General features: G+C 40.2%; 1 protein-coding gene across 7 annotated transcripts in view; it reads right to left on the reverse strand.

Moving 5' to 3' along the window:
• The window catches only part of DMD (dystrophin), a 1,770,560-nt gene that overhangs the window by 90,864 nt on the left and 1,656,294 nt on the right, over positions 1-23,402 (reverse strand). For all 7 annotated transcript variants that reach the window (XR_004028802.1, XM_030807549.1, XM_030807552.1 and 4 more), the window contains 2 exons: positions 13,605-13,679; positions 223-424 (listed from right to left, as the gene is read on the reverse strand). Coding sequence is in view for 6 of the 7 variants with exons in the window: in XM_030807549.1 (XP_030663409.1) it covers positions 223-424; positions 13,605-13,679 (277 nt within the window). In the remaining variant the exon portion in view is untranslated. The remainder of the gene's footprint in view (positions 1-222; positions 425-13,604; positions 13,680-23,402) is intronic.

The following is a 23,402-nucleotide window of genomic DNA, read 5'->3' on the forward strand; positions in this document are numbered from 1 at the left end:
GTTTTGTTTGTTTTCTAATCTGAGAGCAATCTACGTTCTGGCTCTTAACTCCCAGTTTATCAAAATATTTTTCAAGTCATAAACGCAAAAATGATTTATCACAGGAACAGCATTAGGTCCACAGCTTCTAGGGCCCTGTTGTAATGCTAATTACACTGTCACCATTCTGTACGCTAAGCCTCCTGTGACAGAGCCCGGGAAATAAAAACATGCCATACGTACGTATCATAAACATTTAGCAGCCAGTTCAGACACATATCCACGCAGAGAGGGACGTTGACCAAATTGTTGTGCTCTTGCTCCAGGCGGTCATAAATAGTGGTCAAACAATTAATAATCTGCAGGATATCCATGGGCTGGTCATTTTGCTTGAGGTTGTGCTGGTCCAAGGCATCACATGCAGCTGACAGGCTCAAGAGATCCACTGCAAAAGCAAATAAAATCACAAATGATTCAAAGAGTAAAACCTTCCTTTCAGTGTCCTTTTTCCTTTGAGAATCCTAGCTAGGACTCTCTCATACCCTTTAATAAACACCAAACGTGAACCACACTCTCTTTGAAAGGTGTTTTATTTTTATGCCTCGACTCTAAGTTGATGAGTTTGATCAGTATTCAGGATCTGAAGTTGTTCTTAAATCTCACTGGCATTGGGTGAAGATACGGGCAAAGATATAATTCCCATCCTTGGATTACTGGGGAATATCTGAGAGTTAAGGGGACCTATCCTGTTCTACACAAACAGAGTCAATTTTCACCTGAATAAGAAAAAAAATGTTTTAGCAGAAATTTTTAAAGAGATCCGATAATACTTTCTTGTATTAGCATTAGAGAAGATCTGTTAGATTAATCTGTATGGCTAAGGTTGTGTAAACTCTATTTCTAGCTATGCATTTATAATAATTACGTGCTTTTCTCCTTGAAATATCAGTCACCTCAGCATCTCTCTGCTACCCTAATATTAGGTGAAAAAAATACTCTCCACTAAAATTTTCTACAGGCAAACTAAAGTAATTGTATAATCTATCCAGTTTTCAGACCTGAGGCTCGCTTATTTCTCCTTTCACCTTCAAACTGTATTTTATAATATGCTTTCCAAGTCCTCTAAGAACTTTATAAGGCTGAGGGAGGAAAATTCCCTTGATCTGAGGAGGTATTTAATCTTATGCTGGGCACAAATATTTAACAAAAGTGAAACTTCAACCTTGCCCAACATCAGCAACTCACAAGCTTTATTCCCAGGTGTCATGAAAAGATGCATCTCTCTAAAGCCAATTTATTAGCCAAACTAGAAACACAACAACATTGCTTTTATACTACCTTATACGCCTAAGCTCTGGTTGGAATTCTCAGTCCTTTGAGACAAGGAATCAATGCTAATTAAGTAAATCTCTCATGCATCTAGGGGGAAGGGGCAATTCAATTATAAATGTAGTTCACATAAATACAGGTAAATTCCGCTCAGTAAACAGCTTTCCCAGTAATAAAGAAATGCAAACTTAAGGCTCTAGTACATTTTACAAGTTATTTGTGGCCAGTTCTAATTAAATATTAAGAAAAGAAAAACAAAAATAGTGGTTAATACCTATGTAGGTTTGTGCAAAAATACGTTTGCACCTACATCGCACACATTTTTCTCTTTTAAAAAAAGGAAAACAAAATCCTGGAGTTTCCCCAGAAGCATGAAACAGACATGGTGGTGGAAGCAGGAGTCTGCACTCCTCCCTTGGAAGGGAGGGCCCCTCTGTTTTTGTTCTGAAATACTCTAAAGATAGAGAAATTACCCTTTTCATGGAAGCTGAGACTTTGTTTCAAGTGGGAGGAAGGAAGATAACTTGGGAGACTGATCTGAGGAGTCAAGTGAGAAAAATAATAAAGAATTTTAAAAAGCAATGCAAGGAGGCAGGAGGACGGGAAGACGGGAGGACGTGAGGACGTGAGGAAGGAATGGCTGAAAGAGGAGTGCGTGGGAGGCTGGAGAGAGGTCCAGAGACAAAAGACACAAACTGTTATTCTCTCTCTCTTCTGTGTGCCTGTTTTCCTCAGAAGGCACATACTCAAGTGCACGTAGTAGGAACACTTAGAAACACAGTATACCAGCTCCATTACTGGAAGAGAGGAATGGATTTCTTCCAAACACCAATATTCCCAACATTTGTTTCCTTATATACTGAAGGAAGCTATGGGTGGTTTGAAGTTTTCCAATTATTTTCTTTTTTGTTACTCTGCTTTAGTCATCATAAATATTTTGCCTCTGATCTAGGCATTTAAGAAGTAACTAGTGAGAATTTTTAGAATCACTTTTGTATCAAGAGTCTTATTTAGCCGTGTGATGGAAACGAACAAAGAGAAAAACTGCATGAATTTCATTTTATTGGGCCTGCTCTTATCTCTGTACAGGTGAATGGGTAACACATAGAACAGCAAATGTTGAGTATAAATAGCTTCAGAGGGGAGCAAAGCAATTACTCTGAAATTACAGGAGCAGAAGATGACACAGTTAGGAGAGAAATACTGTGCAGTGTGCTCTGCTAAAACTGGATGTGGTTAAACACAAGAACAATTCATCACAGAAGACTGAAGAGCACATTTCCCTAAACAAACATGTCAAACAGAATTCAACTTTCATGGAGCTATTTTGAAAAGAATTCTATTTAGGTATACACAATCCATGCTATGGACCTGAAAAGGAGGTGAGAATATCAATAGGGACAATTTAATTGCCATGCATATGCTTTTCAAAATGAGCATCTTAGAGAACACACGTAGACTTTTTGATGAAACATTAAATGTAATGATTAGCTCTTTCTAGGACCCTCAATAAGCAACCAGCAGATACAGTTGTGTGAAATCATTTTTTCCTAAAGCTAGGAATTTCCATTAAATATATATTTTATATATATATATATATATGTGTGTGTGTGTGTGTGTGTATTCACTAGTAGATATATCTTTAAAGCTATATAAAAACCCAAGTATTCTAATACATCCTCACTTTCTAAATTATGTTTACAGTAGAGGATGCTATAGGCTTTGAAGCCATTGAAGAACAGGGACCATGTGGTGGTACCCTATGCATGAGGGCTATGGGGGTGAGAGAGGGTGGGGACAGGATAAAAATGGCTGACTCTCCAGGATCCTCTTTGCTGTGCGGAAAAAGCAGACAGTGGCGGTTGCGGGGCGGCGAGCAGGCAGGACTTCAGCACAGGGATCCCACTAATGGTTCCTGAGGCTCTGGTTGTGCCTAATCATCTTCTCAACTTTCTATCTTCAAAAGCTAATTCTTTTCCTTTCTATGTATGCCACAGTAGCTAACTCTTGCTATTCCTTTCTATGTAAGACCGATTTTTTTTTTGTCTTTTACAGAGTGATAGACTCTTAGAGCCAGAAGGTTGCTTTAAAATCATTTTGCAGGTGAGATAACTGAGACCAGAGTTATGGAGACTGGCTCTGGGTGTTATGGCAGGATATCTAGGTTTTCTGATTTCTCATGGAGGTACATATTGTAAGGGGGAAAAGTGGGTGGCAGAAGGTGTCCTTACTGACTTTACAGAAAAGGAAAACCATTCTGCATTCCATGCTAATGACAACAGTAGGATAAAATAGAAGCACCAAAAAGTTGGTTAGTGGAGAACAAAAAAGTCTCATGGTGCCTATATAACCCCAAGTTCATCCTATAGGTCAACCTGGATATGTTATGTTGACGTATAAATTATTCTGTGATCTAATCAGCACAGAAACAGAAAGAGGTGAGTAATGGTAGAACTGCTGTATGTTTGCTGATTTTTCTTGCCCAGGCATGCCATTCTACAGGCAACTTACGCTTATGGCTGAAGGACCTCCCAAGCAAATCTTTGCACTTCAAGAAAGTCAATGCACTTTGATGTACTTGTCTGCGCAGTAAGGGTTAATTCCAGAGAGGCTAGAGTTGGCACAAGATGCCTTGCTAAAATATCTACACAGTGCAGAGCCCTGGTCAAAGCACTTGCTTTTCAAAGTGACTTACTGTGTTGAAGCGTAGCCACGGGTTGCAGGTTATCACCATTGTTTATTGCTAACAATAACAGTGACCATTTTTACCCGAGCACAGTGAGACCAATGGAAGCCACTGAGTTTGAGGCTGGTTACATAGGAACAGTATGCCTAGGTTACCCACGGGATATAAGAAACCCTGGCTGAAACTCCAATTTGTGCTCCCTGGTTTCCAAGGTGTTTTGTGCTCACATCAGTAGCTCCTGTTCCAAGAGAGAAAATGCATCTTGGTGTGGCTCTTGTAGACAGAGGGCAATTATAGCTTGTACCTGTCCTCTCTGGACCCTATGCTATGAGGCAGGCTGTGGCTGTGACACTTATTCTGGTTTTAATGTTGTGGGTATATTGCATCCTTTTTCTGCAAAGAACTCTAGATTCGTAAGCACTCTCATTTGGTTCCTGTGAGTCCTCTTTCGCAACTGAACCCTGTTTAACTTCCACGGTCTGGGCAGTGAGTGTCAGAAGCAAGATTGTTTAGAACACCTCCAACTCATTCTTAGCTAAAAGTATGACTGAGGCATTATTTAGAAAGAAAAAAAGATGATTCTGATAAAAGGAATGAAAAAGAACCTTTGAAGTTGCTCAACAAGCTACGCTTGGTTGAAAGTAACACAGGCTTTGAAATTGGTTACTGATGATATAACTTTCTAGTGGAATCTGGAAGTGAGAGAACTTGAACCTAAGGAGCTAACAAAATGGATTAGGAGGCAATTGCAAACTGATGGCAAGGCTGCTAAAAAAAATCCAGTTCCTTGGCTGGATTGGCAAAAGCTAATGTAAGTTCAGAATTTCTTTCCACGGGGCTTCACCCTCTCTGGCCTGCAGGTGGAGTCCCAACCAAAAAGCCGAAGCAACTATCATTTTTGAGAAATGGGCTACACCTGTGAGACCAATTGCAATTAAAAAGATAATTCAAGTGGGCCACTTACAGGTACTCCCTATGTCACTACAGTTTTCTTTTTTGATGCCAGACCTAGTAGTCCCTGAACTGGGGCTACAATTAAGAGTTTCAAAGGCTGGTAATATTCCAAAATAAGATACTATGGCTATTAGTTGGTACTTAAGCACAAGAATTCCACAAGGATCAATGGAATGGATTACTCTTTCCTTGTGCCTTGCCTAATTGAAGCTATCACACAACCCCATCATAGGTTGAAAATATCTTAAGTCACAAATGCATTTGATACACCCAACTAAGTGAAACTCACAGCTTAGCCTAGCCTACCTTCAATGTGCTCCCAACACTTACATCAGCCTACAGTTGGGCAAAATTGTCTAGCAACGCCTTACACAGTAAAGTGTCAGTTGTTTAGCCTCATGATCTTGTGGCTGATGGGAGCTGAGGTTCAGTGCTGCTGCCCAGCAAGGGGAGAGAGTATCATACCACATATTACTAGCCTGGGAAACGATCAAAATTCAAATCTAGAAGTACAGTTTCTATTGAATGCATATCACTTTGCACAAAAAATTGTTAAGTTGAAACTTCACAAGTTGGGGACTGCCTGCATCGTGTGTCTGTGTGTGCGTAGCTGGGGAAGAGGTTTGGCTTAAAATTAATGATAAAAGGGAAAAGGTGAGATTGTTGCAAGGGGAAGGAAACCACCAAAGATACTTTTTTCTTTTTTTTTGAGATGGAGTCTTGCTCTGTCACCCAGGCTGGAGTACAGTGGCACGATCTCAGCTCCCTGCAAGCTCTGCCTCCCAGGTTCATGCCATTCTCGTGCCTCAGACTCCCGAGTAGCTGGGAGTACAGTTGCTCACCACCACGCCTGGCTAATTTTTTGTATTTTTAGTAGAGATGGGGTTTCACCGTGTTAGCCAGGATGGTCTCGAACTCCTGACCTCGGGATCTGCCTGCCTCGGCCTCCTAAAGTGCTGGGATTACAGGCGTGAGCCACCGAGCCCAGCCGATACTTTTTTTTTTTTTTAAAAGGGAAAACCTAACATAATGTTGCTGCCTAGGGAGAGGTTTAAAATAAGAGAATAATATGCTCCCTTAGCTTAGACTCGGATGCCTCTTGGGGTGGAGGACTCTGCTAAAACCTCCTCCTCCTTGAAGGAGCCAAGATGTGAGTGGGAGAGTCAGCCAACCTATCCAACACACTGGATAATGAGATGGGAGTTCTAACTGTGACTGCAACACCATGGAGCAATGTTAATGTGGCTTTTGGTTAGTATTCGTTAATGTCTTTTGGTTCTTCTTTCACAGGACATATCTGTTGTTAATCATCTGTGTCAGGAAATACCCTGAGGGAATATTTACCCAGTCAAATCTGAAGAACAATGATTTATAACAATCTCAATGAACATTGTGTGGTCATTAATTGTGATGATGAAGGTTTAACAAAGGTATTGGGCATGTGATAGAAGGCTTACGTGCTGTATGTTTCATCTGTCATAACATTATGTGTTTAAAAAAACAGCTATTTGCCCCATTACTCCGTGTGGAAAGCCATTAGTGGGTGGAGGGACAATTGGGACAGCTTGAATCAGTGACAGATATTTAAGTTGAATTTGGTGGGCCTACTTTCCTGAGATTGAAAAGCTAGAAATTTGATATGGATGGCTACAGAAATTGCTGTGACATACCCAAACCAAAGTCCTTTTAGGAGTGACTACTATTCATATGATTTTAGCCTAGTCACATTTTTGTGTCTCATGTGTATTTCCCATTAAGGATGTTATTTCTCAATGGCAACATGTCTGGTGGACCAAAGGGCATGAATCCACTTGAAATAAAAGAAACGGGAGAATTAGGAACTGGGCTAGAGATACCTGGCCAGGTAGAATTTGCTTTGAATGAGAAATGATAAACTGATGAAAAAGACTTCCTAGTGCAAGAAGGGCACTTCAAGGGCATCCAATTCCAGGAGGAAGGATAGGGATGGCAAGCTGCCAAGGTTGATAGCTGGAGAATGGAACCAATAATTACTAGAAAACGGAACCTACTAGGTGTTCTTTAACCTCTTTAGCATCAAGACTGAGAGAAAACCATTCTTTCCCTAGTGGGTAACAGCTAAACAAGATTACAGTATTTCCCCTGGGAGATAGATGGGTCATGTTATGAGACCTCTCTTGGGCACTAGTATCTGTCAAACCATATAAACTGAGAAAATTAGTTTGGCTATGTCCTCAAGATGTCTTAAACTCAGAACTAACAGAGGCATGGCCTCTAACCTATGTGAAAAATAATACATGGTATATAGAAAAGGTAGATTTTTGTGGGAGAGTGGCAAAATAATTACACTGGCCTCTCGAGACCCCCTTGCTGTGGAGGCAGCCTGTGGCTGTGGATCCATATCCTGACAGTAACGCTGTTGTAATGTAGCCTTTTCCGGCAATAGAGCATGCATTTGTAAGCTATGTTATTGTGGGTCCTGAGAGTCTTCTTTAGCAACTGAAGCCTGTCTAATGTCACCCTTAGTGCACTATCAAAAGGTGAGGTGCATTTACAGAGGAGGCGGTGCATTTTTCACCTGGTTTGTCATGGTGAGGGCGAGTCCAGAAACTGTGACTATTCACCCAACTCCAGCCTGTACCAAATCTCTATAATGTGTGCTTTAGTTGCTGAATAGAAGCAAATTGTTCTCTATTTCTTATTGTTTGCAGAACACTTATCAACTGCAGTATATTTAGCCCTATGGTTTGGGCTCTCTCCAACCCACCACACATTAATAAACTAAACACACTTGCTTTGTTAAGTGCGTTTTTATTTCTGCTCTTACAAGTTGGCTGTCCTTTTAATTTTAGAAGCCACACACCTATGGAATGTCATCAGAACTACAAAGGGAGAAAGAAAATGCTTAAATTACCTTCTTCATAACTTTCAATGTAGTATCAGCTATATGAAACAGTTTATAAATCCTTCTTACCAAGATTTTATCTTCGTTCCTGCTTTTCTATCAAGTTTAATTTTCATTCACAATGTGTTGAGAGGCATTAAGGAGTCATGCAACACTTAACTGATTACAAACTGGGGACATTATAGGCCAACGGTGATGCTCTCCACTTAAATAGTGAATTCTCTATAGTGGATACAACTGTGTTATTTGGCTTTCTGCAATATGGAAACATTGACAGGGAAGTGAAAAAAAAAATAAGATCAAGTGCTTAATAGAGGTGGAAGTGCATATTTCCAAGGCATCTGTAATTCAAACTCTTCATTGGCATCAGGAAATCACTGAGATAACATCATTAATTTTCCTTACAGTTAGAGTTGGTAGAAGCGGCCTTTGGTAAGGAAAGCTAGCCAGGGCAAGTTTTATTTGCCTGTACCGCAGACAATAGCTCTTTATCATGGCTTTGAAGGCTTAGAGATGACAAAAGCCTGGGAGCTAAATCTAAGCAAATATAAAATTAAGAGAAAATTCTTAAATCATATATTGAAAGTAAGTAACGTGACCACACATATGTTCAATAAAAGGATGGGGTGAACTCTTCATTCTAAAGTCTTACTATATATGGCACCCTCCTAGCATTAATGAGAATTCAATACTTAATTTAGATAAATGCACCTTAATTTTGGCATACTTGAACTTTTTTCACATATTAGAAAAGCCACGCTCAGAAAGGAAATGCAGAGAATTTCAAATTGATTTAAAAGTGAAAATTTAAAGAAATTATTCTACATTCGGAGCTTACCTTTATTACAAGGTTATCACCTCAAATGGACAAAATTTTGTATATTATTAAATTCCCCCATTTCCCCAATGTTTATCGGAAATTGTAAGTTGAAATGACAGACAACAAAACACATACGTGAATGGAATTATTTTTTGAACAGGAAAATCGAATAATGCCTAAATCCAGGGTGAAAATGGACATTACAGAAAGGAACAGTCATTATAAGGTTTTCCATCTGGTCTATTTCTGTTTTTGTTTTTTCATAGTATAAACTGGAATAACTGGTTATCTTTTGAACCTTTAGGATCTCACAGGAATATTCTATAGCACTTCATAATAACCAGTGCCTAATTACTCCTTCATTAAAGGAAAGTAGTAGCTCTGGGATGGGGCAGGGGCAGGAGAAGAAAAAGAGGCAAGAAAACTTTCTCTATTCAGCCCCCTGACTCGATCCCATCCCAAACTACATTTTCCCAGCTATGATGTATTAACAGGTCCTAAGGAAATCCTCGACCTGGAAAGCCCTTTAAACACCAGTTAAACTTGGCAGCTATGTAGCTGAAAAATGATAACTTCAGGCTATAAGGAAATGGAAGCCTTGGTTTACTTTCATTCATGCATTCATTTCATGAAAACATATTGAACCATGCTGTGTGCCAGGTTTTGTGCTAAGCACTGGGGATACCAAGATGAAGGGAAAAAGCCTAGTCTCTCTTTCCAAATAATTCCACTTCTAAGGCATTTCTTCTCTATCTCTGTGTAAGAACCATATGCCAAATGACTCCTTGACTATCTTATTGCTAGCCTCTGCAGATCCTCCAGTTGAACCCCTTTATTTCTGAAGACCTGGCAGCCAGGGTTCACGGTCCTTCTCTTTTGCCCAGTTCTCGCTCCAATTCTGCATGATTTCAACATTGGCATGGGGGACTCATGCATCACTCTAGCCTCTCAGTTCCTTAACTTACTATTTCACCTCCATGGAAATTAAATTCACATCCGCTCTACCTCTGCCACCTACTCAAATGGCTATATCCTACATCTAATCACCTGAAACTGTTCCACCTTCAAAATAATGTTCATCGATGATTCTCTCTGACCACAACTTCTTGACCTTCAGTTCCTTTACTACTTCTTCCCCTACCTCCCTGAAGAGTTAGCATTTTCATCCCTCTACCTCCTAATTACCAGTTTCCATATGCGTTCACAGCTTCTCCTACCCAACAGGGACTTGTCAGTAACATTTTAATCACTCTTTTGCCCAAATCCTCACTTCTCTTGCCCAGCTGTTCTCTGCCTACCCCAGGACAGAAGCATCTGGCTCCTAACTGCTAAGTGTGCCTGGGGAAATACCACAACCCTGCAGATTGGTGCTACCGTGAAACACTCAGCCGCCTCTGGGTTCACACAGCTGGTTTTCAACTCTGCCCCTTCTCTTATTCTCCACAAAGATAAGCCCAACTTCATCATCTCCTGCTGTTAACTGCATTGCAGGGACTCTCCTCTCCATACAAAAAATGGAAGCCTTTATAGTAAGACATCCTTCACCTTGCTGCTACCTGGTTTCTTAGTTACCTGGACCCACCCAGACCCTTCCCTATACCCCACCCATTACAGTGGAAGAGAGGTAGCTCTTCCCTCCCTTGGGCTCTGGATTACCTGCCCATATTCTCTGAGAACTCACATTATTTATCATCTCCTCTTGGGCCAATAATTGCAATCTCACCCTGTCTTCTCATACTCATATACGTTCCCATGAATACTATATTTTTGGCCTGCATTTGATTGAAAAAATCCACATAAGTTGACCCAAGCAGTTCAAACCCATGTTGTTCAAGGATCAATGTATACACACACACACACACATTTATATACACATATTGTGCCACATAATGACATTTCAGTCAACAATGGACTGCCTATATGACAGCGAGCCCATGATATTACACTATATTTTTACTCTATCTTTTCTATGTTTAAATACGTTTCGCTACACAATACTTACTATTGTGTTACAACTGCCTACAGTATTCAGAACAGTCACATGCTGTACAGGTGTATAGCCTAGGAGCAATAGGCTATCCCATACAGCCTAGGTGTGTACTAGGCTATACCATCTAGGTTTGTGTAGTACTCTCCTATACTGACATAACAACAAAATTGCCTAACAACACATTTCTTAGAACATATCCCCATTGTGAAGCAACATGTGACTGTACATACATTTCCATTAACTCCTCAGCCCCCTCCAACTAGCTAGCACCCCACTCTTCTCCCCTTCATAAGTAAATTTCTCCAAGAATCACTCATACCTTCTTCTAATTCTCCACTTTTGGTTCACTTTTGAACATCCCAGCAACATCTGACCCTGGTAACGGGTTCTTTCTTTCTTCCCATGGAGTTTGTGGCATCGTAACCTCTTGGAATTTTCCTTCTTTCCTGCTGGCCATTCCTTTGCAGTCCCTTCTGTAGGTTGCTTATCCTGTGTCCTAAATAACTTCCCTTCTCACTCTACACTTTCCTGGAGCTATCCAATCCTCTCCACGGTTACAAGCAGCACCTACAGGCTCATGATCCCTAAACACTGTTTGTATATTTCTCCTGAGCACCACAGCTCCGTGTCTAACCTTACCAGAAAAGTCCCGCATTCACCTGATATTCCAAGCCAAGCACCTAAGTGTCTTCCTGGACGGACTCCCTTTCACCCACCATATCAAGCTTGTCCAACCTGTGGCCCGTGGGCCACATGCGGCCCAGGATGGCTTTGAATGAGGCCCAGATGAATTCGTAAACTTTCCTAAAACATTCTGAGATTTTTTTTTTTTTTGCGATTTTTTTTTTTTTTAGCTCATCAGCTACCATTAGCGTTAGTGTATTTTATGCGTGGTCCAAGACAATTCTTCTTCCACTGTGGCCCGGAGAAGCCAAAAGATTGGACATCCCTGCACCACATCAAATGAATCACTGAGGCCTGTCAAATCCACTTCCTAAATATTTCTAAATTCTCTCCACTTATCTCCATTACTACTCTGCTAATTCAAGCCACCACATTGCTGGTTTAGATTACTGCAACAGGTTTTTCTCCTGTCACTCCCACAGCGCACCAATCCATACTCTGTTCCACAGCAAGAATCATCTTTCTAAGCGACAATCTGATTATGTCACCCCCAGGCCAAATCCTCTCACCTCTAAATTCCTTAACTTGGGTTTTAAAAACCTTGCACAATCCGCTTCCTGCTTCTCTCTCCAGCCTACTATTTCACCACAGATCTTTCCCCTGGAATTCTGTGCTTTAGCCATACTGACATATTTTCAGTTCCTGAATGTGTCATGCTTTCTCTGGGCCCTTCAGCACATGCTCTTCTTTCTGACTAGAACGCTCTTCCTAGAGAGAGAGCTGCTTACTCTTTTAGACTTACCTAGCTTAGACATCACCTCTTCAAACAAACATTCTTTGAATCTCATTCCACACAGTTAGCTGTTCACATAGTACCCCATTGTCCCACTGTTGCACAACTAAATATATGACATTGAAATGGTCTTGGAAATAGAGACAAGATCACTTTATTTTTTTTTAACCAACTATAGACATTCTTAATACATTATACATATATTTGCTTATGTCTACAAATTTTATGAACATCCTGGTTATCCCTTGTTAGACTGTAAGTTCCATCAGAGTAGAAACTGTGCCTGTTGGGCCGGGCGCAGTGGCTCACGCCTGTAATCCCAGCACTTCGGGAGGCTGAGGCGGGTGAATCACCTGAGGTCAGGAGTTCGAGACCAGCCTGACCAACATGGTGAAACCCCGTCTCTACTAAAAAATACAAAAATTAGGCCGGGCGTGGTGGCTCATGCCTGTAATCCCAGCACTTTGGGAGGCCAAGGAGGGCGGATCACAAGGTCAGGAGATCGAGACCATCCTGGCTAACACGGTGAAACCCCGTCTCTACTAAAATTACAAAAACAAAATTAGCCAGGCGTGGTGGTGGGCGCCTGTAGTCCCAGCTACTCCGGAGGCTGAGGCAGGAGAATGGCGTGAACCCGGGAGGCGGAGTCTGCAGTGAGCCTAGATGGCGCCACTGCACTCCAGCCAGGGTGACAGAGCGAGACTCCGTCTCAAAAAAAAAAAAAAAAAAAAAAAAACAAAACAAACAAACAAAAAACAAAAATTAGCCAGGCATGGTGGTGCATGACTGTAATCCCAGCTACCTGGGAGGCTGATGCAGGAGAATCGCGTGAACCTGGAGGTAGACGTTGCAGTGAGCCCAGATCGTGCCACTCCACTGCACTCCAGCCTGGGCAATAGAGCAAGACTCCATCTCAAAAAAAAAAGAAAAAAGAAAAACTGTGCCTGTTTCATGGGCATGTCATCAATGCACACAGACCCTCAGACAATAGTAGAGTTATACATAAACTATTTGATGACATGATAGAGCTGTGTAACACTTCAGGATTTTTCCACAGATGTATGATAAAAAAGGAGGAAAGCAATTCTGTCATTTTTCCTCTACCACTTCATTCATCTGCACGTTAGCATTCAAGCTAATAAACCACACATGTCTATGAACTTTGGTGTAGATCAGATAGTCATAGTCTTCTAATACTAAGTACATTTTGTAAAAAGAAAAAAAAACCAAAGGTAGAACAAGGATAGTGCAAGTTTCACAAAGGTAATTATGGATGCCAATGCCAGTAGTTGGAAAATAAAAATTCTCAATATCTTAATTCAACATCAGTAGCTGAGGAATGGTGACAGGAATGATTCTAAAAATAAAACAAAACATTCTAGGCAAACTCTAGGCCAAGGATACATTAAAGAATGAATTATACGTTGCAACAGGAATTGTGACAGCTGTTTCTCCCCTCTCTAAGTAAAAATGTATCCAACCTACTTTTTATTCTAAGCAAAGACATAGTAGTATCGAGATCTTCAAGTACTGGCCAACACTTACAGCAAAGGGCCTTCTGCAGTCTTCGGAGTTTCATGGCAGTCCTGTAAGCTGAGAATCTGACATTATTCAGGTCAGCTGAAAAGAGGGAAAACAAAGATCATTTGTTATTCCACCAGAAATAATAGACAACCCCCCCGCCCAGTGATTTGCCAATAACTACAACCACCACAAAAATAGCCTAGAAAACATATTGTGTGTATGCGCCAAGCTTTCAGAGGTGAAACTTCTGTTAATGTGGGGAAAAGAAAAAATAATTCCTTTTGCCCTTTGACAATCAGGAAGGCTAATTTCTGTGAAGACTACAGTGGTATAGCCTGAAGGGCATTCATGTAGTCCTGTTCCCAAGAGGAAAGAGATGGACAGGCATTATTTTTTTCTAGAAAGTAATCTGGATCTACTGTAGTGAATGTTTTCTGCACAAGATTAAAGAGAACAAGAAATACATTATTTAAATAGCTATAAGACCTTAAACAGTCAAGTGGCAATATAACATTTTTTCTGACTGTAGAAGTTATACATGCTCACTTTGGCTAACTTAGACATTTAATATATACATATATAATCAAATAAATCATCCACAAGCCCATAAATTCAAAAACAGGCACAATTGGCTGGATTCAGTGGCTCATGCCTGTAATCCCAACGCTTTGAGTGGCCAAGGTGGGAGGACTGCTTGAGGCCAGGAGCTTAAGACCAGCTTGGGCAACATAGTGAGATCCCATCTCTACAAAAAAAGTTTATATAAATCTTTTAAACAGGCACTGTTAACATTTTGAGTATTTTTTATCCAACATATGTGTCTATGTGTGTGATAGGTATTTAAAAACATAATTAGGAATAAAATAAACATTTGGCTCTATATTCTAAGGTACAATCATTCTAATGTTCAGCACAGAATAACAACAATGTATGTTAGTGTGGTTTCTGCAGTCACCGGTCTATCAAGCCCTGAGACTCACGTCACCTAGCAGGAAGCTATATTTAGATGATGTGCTTACTCAAGTCTGCACAAGCCTTGATAGATACTGGGCTACATTTATTTCAGGAACTCAGCTCCAAAAAGCTCCTTGAAGACAAGAACTCTGTCACCTACTTCTGTCATTTTTCCTAGCAACTTAATATGCAACTGCTCTCTGAAAAAGGTGTTTCAATACAGATCATGGACCGACTGACCAAGTGAATGAATCAATAAACAAAAGAATGAAAGAAAGAAAAAGTACACTGACATACATGACTGCCATAATCAAATGGCACCTACGAAACCAATTCTAACGAGGTGTTAGGAAAGGGCAATAATTCAATCCATATCCAAGTCACTTGGGTCAACATTTTCAGCTTTACGGCCATTGCAGAGACCCAACATAAAAGCCTGAATTTCAACTAGGGGAAAGAAAACAATGTCTGTAATTTAAACTATTCAGCATACAATTTTGTTTAAAAGACTGGAATACCAAATGTTGGTGAGGAATTCTGCTTGTTGGGAATGTACGACAACTTTGGGAAACCAGTTAGGCAGTTTCTTATGAAATTAAACATACATGTATATTATGACCCAAATATTCTTTTCCTGGATATTTGCACAGAATAAAAAAAAATGTATGTCCACAAAAAGATGTGTACATGAATATCCATAGCAGCTTTATTCATAATAGTCAAAAACTGGAAACCAACCAATAAGGTAATGGATAAACAAATTGTGGTAAAGTCATTCAATGGGATACTACTGTGCAAAGTGCAATAAAAAGGAACTATCTACTGATAATGCAACAATGTGAATTGATCTGAAAAACATTAAGCTGGATAAAAGAAGCCAGGCACGAAACAGTCCATACTGTTTGATTTCATTTATATCAACTTCTAGAACAGGCACAACTCAGCTACTACGCCAGATGGTAGCCTGGGGTGTGGTGGGAGTAGGTAACTGACCTCAAAGGAACACAAGGGTGTTTTCTAGGTGATCGAAATGTTGTATCTTGATTGGCATGGTGGTTACACGAGTGTATGCATTTGCCAAAACTCAACCTGTACACTGAAAATGGAAACATGTTATAGTGTTTAAATTATGCCCTGATAAGGTAAATTTTAAGAGTCTTTAAAAACCCTCACATGAACAGTACACTAGATGTATGTGTGTGTTAGCTTAAGCTACACTGTAGAGGTAGTCAGTTGTCTTAATCAGGAATGAACTCCAAGGGTGGTTGGCTAGCAATTAATCAAAAAGCCTCAGGCCAGAGGCGGCCACTGTAAGTGATTCAGTTATATTTAGCTCTTATTACACCAGGGGTTTCATTAATTATCCTAACTAATAGTTAGACGGGCTTGTGTAGTGATATTAGTGGTTTGTAAAATATGAAGATTGTTGAAAAACATGTAGAAACATTCTCTGCCTTTAAATTGAGTTTAAGAAGAATCCAGTAGGTTCTCCATCTTTAGAAATGGTGCCCTAGGCTGAATTCCAAAATGTCCAGCTGTGGTTCACTGGATTCTTAGTTGCCAGAATTCAATTAGATGGTTGAGGGAATCCTGCTGCTAGAACTATGGTTTTCAAACTTGAGCAAACATCAGACTCACCTGGAGTGGATAGTTTAAACATGCAGATTTCCCAGGCCCCACCTCCAGATTTTCTAATTCAGTAGGTGTGGGAAGGGCTTGGGAATCTGAATTTCTAGCAAGTTTCCAGGTGATGCTGATGCTGCTGGTCCAGGGACCACACTTTGAGAACCACTCTAATAGAGGACTGTGGCCTGTGTAGACTGTGAGCCTCTCACACCAAGCACCCCAAAAGACAGAACTGCGACTTCACTGTGTCTCTGGCACAGGCTGTGAGATTGTTTTGTACCCATTGGCTAATAAATGCTCATAAGTGACAGAACTTGTTCTGAGACTTGCTTTCCTTATAACCTGGCAGCCGAGAGGTAGTTAAGAGGGCAGTCCTCACCGACATCTAACCATGGATGACTACCAACGCCAATTACAGAGAACCTATGTGGGTCCTTGTTAGTCAAAGTGTGATTCGAGGAAGAATAGCGTCAGTATCTGCTTGGAGCTTATGAGAAATGCAGAATCTTAGGCCCCACCCAGATCTGTGAATCGGAATCAATATTTTACTAAGAGCCTGTGGTGATTCATTTGGAAATTCTTTAAATGCATATTTTAATAAAGTTTCTTTTTCCGTGTTGTTAAACTTCAAGTATAAATTCTGTACACCAACCTGTGTTGTCTTTTGTTTTTCTATCTTTCTATCTTCCATTTTGTGGGCTTTTATTAATAGATTATTTAATAACTACTATAGTCAATTACACCAAAACCTCTCCTCTGGAATATATTTGTGAGTCTCTTGTTTACAATAAATGCCAACAAAAGGTATTCAATACATTAAAAGCATCTCGGAGTATCTTGAAATACTATGTATACAGATTGCTTCTTGAAGATCATTGACATTTGCCTGGATGCTGTTCTTTGGTGAGTAGAACTTGATCTAGTTGGGTCCCTTTAATCGTCCTTCTTTCTCTCTCCCCTGAAAGATGTGGTTCTTCCTCTGTCTCTTTTGCCCAGTCATCATTGCTTACTTTTTAAAGTGGTCTCAGCCAACTCGTGGTATGAGTTGTCTTGTGGCATTAATCTGTGAGAAACCAATTCCTGTCCTCCCCTCCAGATTGGTGCAACATCCTTCACCAGTACCATCAAATTCTTCCTATACTTGCTAGTGTGGAGTTCCCTTACACACACTCATAATTGAGTCCCTTTGACTCTTTATAAAAAGCAATGTAGAGACGTGGAAAGGCACTTGTGGTCAAATACAGATCCCTTTCCCGTTAACACCAGCCTGTAGCAGTTTCCAAGGGATAAGCATCCAATCCCAAATTTTCTTTCATTCCTTTACTTATGCAAAAGTATTGTTAGTTTTGTGCCAGCCAAACATCTTGTAGAAGATATTGGCATAAAGTTTCTCTTCTTTTTTCCCTTTCTAATCCTCCTTCTCCACTGCCTCTTAACTCATGTGCCTAGTCTCCTATCATCTTTCTTCTTTCATAGGACGATTCCTCTCTTATGACCCCAATTCTACCCTCTTTTCCTATTTTCCTGGTTCTATTCAGCATTCAGAACAAATAGTCTAAATGAGGTCACAAGCTCCATCCAAATCTTAGCGTTCATATCAAGAATTGGCAAATTCCAGTAGCCAGAGATCCAAGTGGGAGAGGCAAGAATGATCTGATTCTTTCAGGGCATGAATATTAGTGTGGAACAGTATCAGAGTTCAAACTTTCCTCCCTTCTAAATACTTCTGACTATGACACATTCTGCCTCTAGTTAATCCTCCCCGACATCTTTTCAGCCTACCCCCAACCCACTGCAGTGAATGAGCCTTCTGCTACCAGTTTTCTATGCACCAAAGTCCAATCCATTCTCAAACAGTGATTCAGGCATACCAGAAGAAAGTAGCAGGGAAAACGTTTAGTTTCCATCACAATGCTACCGAAGCCATACAAATGTATATCTGGTAACTGTCAGTGAACTGCAACGGAGTTCTGGTGCCCTAAAAGTCTACTACTCAAGAGAGTTAACTGCCTGTGTTGTTTGAGTCCGCATGTGTTGCTAGGAGTCTGCAGCACCACTCCCTCTGGCTTACAGCTGGAAGAGATAAGTCTCTGCTTTAGGAAAGTGTGTAGGATGCACACAGAAACCTCAAGACGCAATACAGCTGTGAACAATGTGACACTGTCCTGGCCTAAAGCTTAGGATGACTGTGTACTGAAAGTATGTATGCAGTTTAATAAAGCTAAAGCCCCCCATTCCCGTGCCCCATGAGAGACCGGCCTCCACTTTCCCTGGGAGCTGACTTTCCAGGACTCTGATCCAAGTCGTAATGAGCTCACTAGCTCTCACGGCCGGAACTCAAGACGAGTGAGACTATCCAAGAAACCAGTTACGCCATGTTTCCATGGCAGCTGGGAGAAAGCGCACTTCAGAAGGGTAAAAATGCTGAACTGCACATTTCTCTTCATAACTTGTATTATTTTATCCAGGGCTGGTTCTAGCCTATAAATAGAGAAATCTAGAAACGTAAGGAACAAGGGCAAACATCAAACCACCTACCTTCTCAAGTTGAATTTCCAACTACTGAAGTGATAGGCCATTCATCTTTTATTTTGAAACATGAAACAAGTAATAGGCTTCTCTTGCCCCTTTGTTTAGTCTATGCGTTTTTCTTGACTTTGGTAAGTATTTCTGTTTTATGACTTTCACTTTTACTCTGTGTAAAAGTAGCAGGTGTCAAAATTCACCAGAAAAGAGGAACAACTGGTCAAGTTTGCGTCACAAATCTACATGTTACACGCTTTTGAAAAAATAGTGAGAAACACCTCAGCATTTTAAAGCCATGGAAGCATTCCAAAGATATTACAGAAAGAAAACATTAAGTCCCTTCATTTCAATTTTATAGCTGGTTTCTGTCTTTTTAATAATACTGCAAAAGTCTTACTATCTCTGACTGAACTGAGGTCTAGAATTTAAAACAAGGAGTGTTTTAGTCTATCTTTCCAATGGCTTATGGAGACTTTTTGGAAAGGCCTAAGGTTTCAATATGCCTATCTATTAGCTAGAAAGAATAATAATGACCTTATTAACTTTATGAGTGGAAAGAGCTGTAAGGCTAATGATTATTCCAACAGATAAATTGGTATAGTGGTCTTTGTTTCTTCATACCAACTCTATTTCCCAGAAGAAATTTAATCTAAATCTCCCAGGTGATAAGTGAAAAATAAAATTTAGAGCACATATGCTTTTGGGGGAGTATTGTTCTAAATTCAGTGTTTGGCATACAATATGCATTGAACTACTACTGCCTGCCTATTTTACTAATTTTCCACATTTTCCCAAGAAGCCAAAACAAGGCACTCTCCCCACATACTCCTATTATAGAAAGGTGGCATATTTTAAAATATAATAATATGTCTCCAATTTTCCAGTCTCACTCCTCCAAAGGATTCTAATGGACTTTTCACAGGACAAGTATTATTCTTGCCAGCTCCAACTCACTAGAACAGACAGGAACCATGGATCTTAATGAGACTTGAGATAAATTGAGTAATTTAAATCAAGTCTGTCTTGAAAGCAAATTAAGCCAAAATATCCAGGCTTCAGAAGTCTAGAATTATTGGGAGCTCTTCAAGAACAGACCAGGAATTCTGGAACATATCTTTAAAGAATTAGCTGAGAGAAGAGGAACACTAACACATCATACTTGGTCTATAATTTTTTAGATATATTTGAGGCCTCTTAAAATCTAAACTCGTAAAAACCTCATCATCAACAGAGAGCTTTACTTAAATGGGGGGAAAAATAAACCTACACACAGATAAACAGGAACTATGCATTCATACTTAGATGAAGTAGCAAAAGTAAAGTCTGTGAATTTATAATTACTATCAAGTTATGTTTCCAGATGTGAAATGGTATTACTTATTTGTCACCAATGGCTTTCTAAAATTCTTCTAAGAAATGAAGGAGAGGGCCAGGTGCAGTGGCTCACACCTGTAATCCCAGCACTTTTGGAGGCCGAGGCGGGCGGATCACGAGGTCAGGAGTTTGAGACCAGCCTGGCCAACATGGTGAAACCCCGTCTCTATCAAAAATACAAAAAAAATTAGCTGGGCGTGGTGGTGCACACCTGTAATCCTAGCTACTCAGGAGGCTGAAGCAGGATAATTGCTTGAACCTAGGAGGTGGAGGTTATAGTGAGCTGAGATCACACCACTGCACTCCAGCCGGGGCGACAGAGCAAGACTCCATCTCAAGAAAAAAAAAAAAAAAAAAAGAAGGCGAGAAGCAATAAAGTACCTAGTATGGCACAAATGTACAAATGTGGAAGACTCAGAATTGAGGAAAAGAGAAAAAGGTTATGAACCAAAAAATACTGAGAAGTTCAACTGTGAAATAAAAGATAGCACAAAATCCTGACTGTGGATTGTTTAAGGCATTTCTGGCTCCCTCCTCTTACTTGGCCTTCCTCAGCAGAATCTCACCACTTCTTAGCAACACTGTAATAACGGCAGAGTTGAAATTCAAATTAGTTTTGCTCATTGTTAGCTGCTCTGGTAAAAGGTTTGTTGAGAAAGCAGTTTCTGTAACAAATGGCCGATATAAAGTTTTTTGGGGGAGAACTGTGTATCTTAAGTACCGTTTCTGGGGCCTGAATTCTCCCCCAGATAATGGAGGGCTGACTCATATAGGCACCACTGTGCCATGTTCCTTTAAATCAAGCTTCAAGAGCGGAAGGATCAGGGCTCGAATTCCCAAAACCATTATTATATATAAAATATACAATCCATAATAAGTATGGATCCATAAGGATAAATTTCTTCTAAAAAGCTACAAAGCAGTGTTGCCTAATCTTTTTAAAAATCATTAGTATTATTTTAACATATAACATATATTATTTTAAATACATTTAAAACAGTACAAATGACATATTTAAATGCATATTTTATATATTTATAATATATATGTATTTAAATATGTATTTGAAATACTACTACTGATGAAAAAAGACTCTTTAGGCAGAACTGTTTTATAACTTTTTAAAAGACATTCATCTATCCATAATCCTTTCATCTATCCTTTCAATATTTATTGCGCATGTATTATAAGCCAAGAACCATGCCAAGTACATGGAATACACTGGTAACCAAAATAAATCTCTGCCTTTATTGACTTTGCAGTGTAGCGAAGGAGATGGATAATAATCAAATATTCATATGTAGGCCAGGCACGGTGGCTCACGCCTGTAATCCCAGCCTTTGGGAGGCCAAGGCGGGCAGATTACCTGAGGTCAGAAGTTCGAGACCAGCCTGGCCAACATGGTGAAACCCCGTCTCTACTAAAAATACAAAAAATTAGCTGGATGCGGCAGCAGGCACCTGTGATCCCAGCTACTACTTGGGAGGCTGAGGCAGGAGAATCACTTGAACCTGGGAGGTGGAGGCTGCAGTGAGCCGAGATTGCGCCGTTGTACTCCAGCCTGGGCAACAAGAGCAAAACTCCGTCTCAAACAAACAAACTAACAAACAAATATTCATATGTACTGTGGTAAAATGGTGAAGGAAACACACAGGAAGTGATGAGACTGTATATATAGGGAAACATAAGTCAGAGAGGCTTCTTGGAAAAGGTGACATTGAAGCAAAGACATGAAGGATGATGGGAGCTTGCCAGGTAAGAACACAGCAGGGTAACAGGTCAGCACATGTCAAAAAAAAAAAAAAAAAATGCCTCTGAAGCAGAGAAGAATGTGGAGCTTTAAGAATCCTTAGAAGGCCAATATTGCTGAAATCTCAGAGAGGAAGGAGGAAGAGTGGGCAGAGACAAGGCCTGACAGGTAGGCAGGGGGAGGCCCACTGCAGAGCCCTGTACGTCGTGTGAAGGATTTTGGGTGTTGGGACTTCTAGTTAAACACAGCAGATGGAGCAGACTCATTTGTCTCTCTTTATCCCTGAAACTCTACTAGGATGATAGAAGAGGAATAAAAAATGGCATTTACCCAAAAGAAAATTAACAACACAGGAGAGGAGATGAGAACAGATCAGAGCTCCAATATTTTGGTGGCTTAGAAAATGACCTGCTGGTAACCAACTTAGGAGACCAGAGAAATCCCAAGCTCAATTAATGCTGTTGGGGATACAAGGAGATTGGGGCAGGGAGTGGGAGGAACTAACAAGAAGCATGCCAGTTTATGTAGCCAAGAAGTCTCAGAAATGAAAGGCTCCAGGTTCCTCTGAAGACTGAAATGTGGCTGAAAATACAAGGACTGGTTGAAAGTCTTCAGAGCCCTAAACACTTCCCCCACTTGGAGCCGAGCATCTCAGCCACCTGCTGCTTCACCCTGACAGAAGGCTGGAGGCTTAATCTCGAAGCTGCACCACACAGCAGGGCGCATGAGGAGCAGTGAAATTTGGAAGTGGGAGAAGGCACTGGAAACAGAGGGATGACATACCAGCTCCGCATACTGAAAGAAAGTAAATCTTTAACTTCATTTCCTTCATTTCCTACTCCTCAATTCCATATTTAGTCTGCTGTTTTCTGTTAACTCATTTTAAAAAGCTGTTCTACCTAAGCACTTTCTTATTTGCCACCTTTATCTCCAGAAGGAACTTCAACTTCAGCAAGGTATGCAGCCATTAAATTGGTCCTCAATTATCATCCTTACGTATCATCTTCTTCATGCTGCAGTTACAACTACTCCAAATCAAATCAATGCACTTTCCTTGCAGTCTCCCTCTTGACAAGCGACTTACAGTCACACAGGCCACTGTGGCTGCTGGAATAAACAATACTATTCTCTTTCTTTGGCTCAGAACCTTCAGTCACTGCTCTCCTGTTTTTCTCAATCACAACATGGGTAACTCAGCTACTTAGAGAACTCTCAGAATGACACAAACTTCTAAATTTACCCCAATCTCCTTCAACTCTATTCTCAACCTCATTAATTAACCAATCTTAACAGTCTCTCTTCATAAGTGAACAAACATCCCAGATTCTCCAGGGCAGAGCCAGTTTAATTAAATTTTCCTCTTTGTTATAAAAGGTAAGACACTAAAAATTACCAGATGTGACTGAATTTTTATACCTTTGTAAAGCCAAATTCACATATTTTTTTAAATGTTGTGCCTTAGCTTTTTTGGATTGCAAAAACATACTCTTCATAATATGGTTGACATCACCTATTTTGAATTTATCACTCTCTCTTACAGTTGAAAAATTTGTGGAAAGCATATTTTAATGATGAAAATAAATAACAGT

This window comes from Nomascus leucogenys, chromosome X, assembly GCF_006542625.1.
Source record: "Nomascus leucogenys isolate Asia chromosome X, Asia_NLE_v1, whole genome shotgun sequence".
In the NCBI taxonomy this organism is placed as follows: Eukaryota; Metazoa; Chordata; class Mammalia; order Primates; family Hylobatidae; genus Nomascus; species Nomascus leucogenys.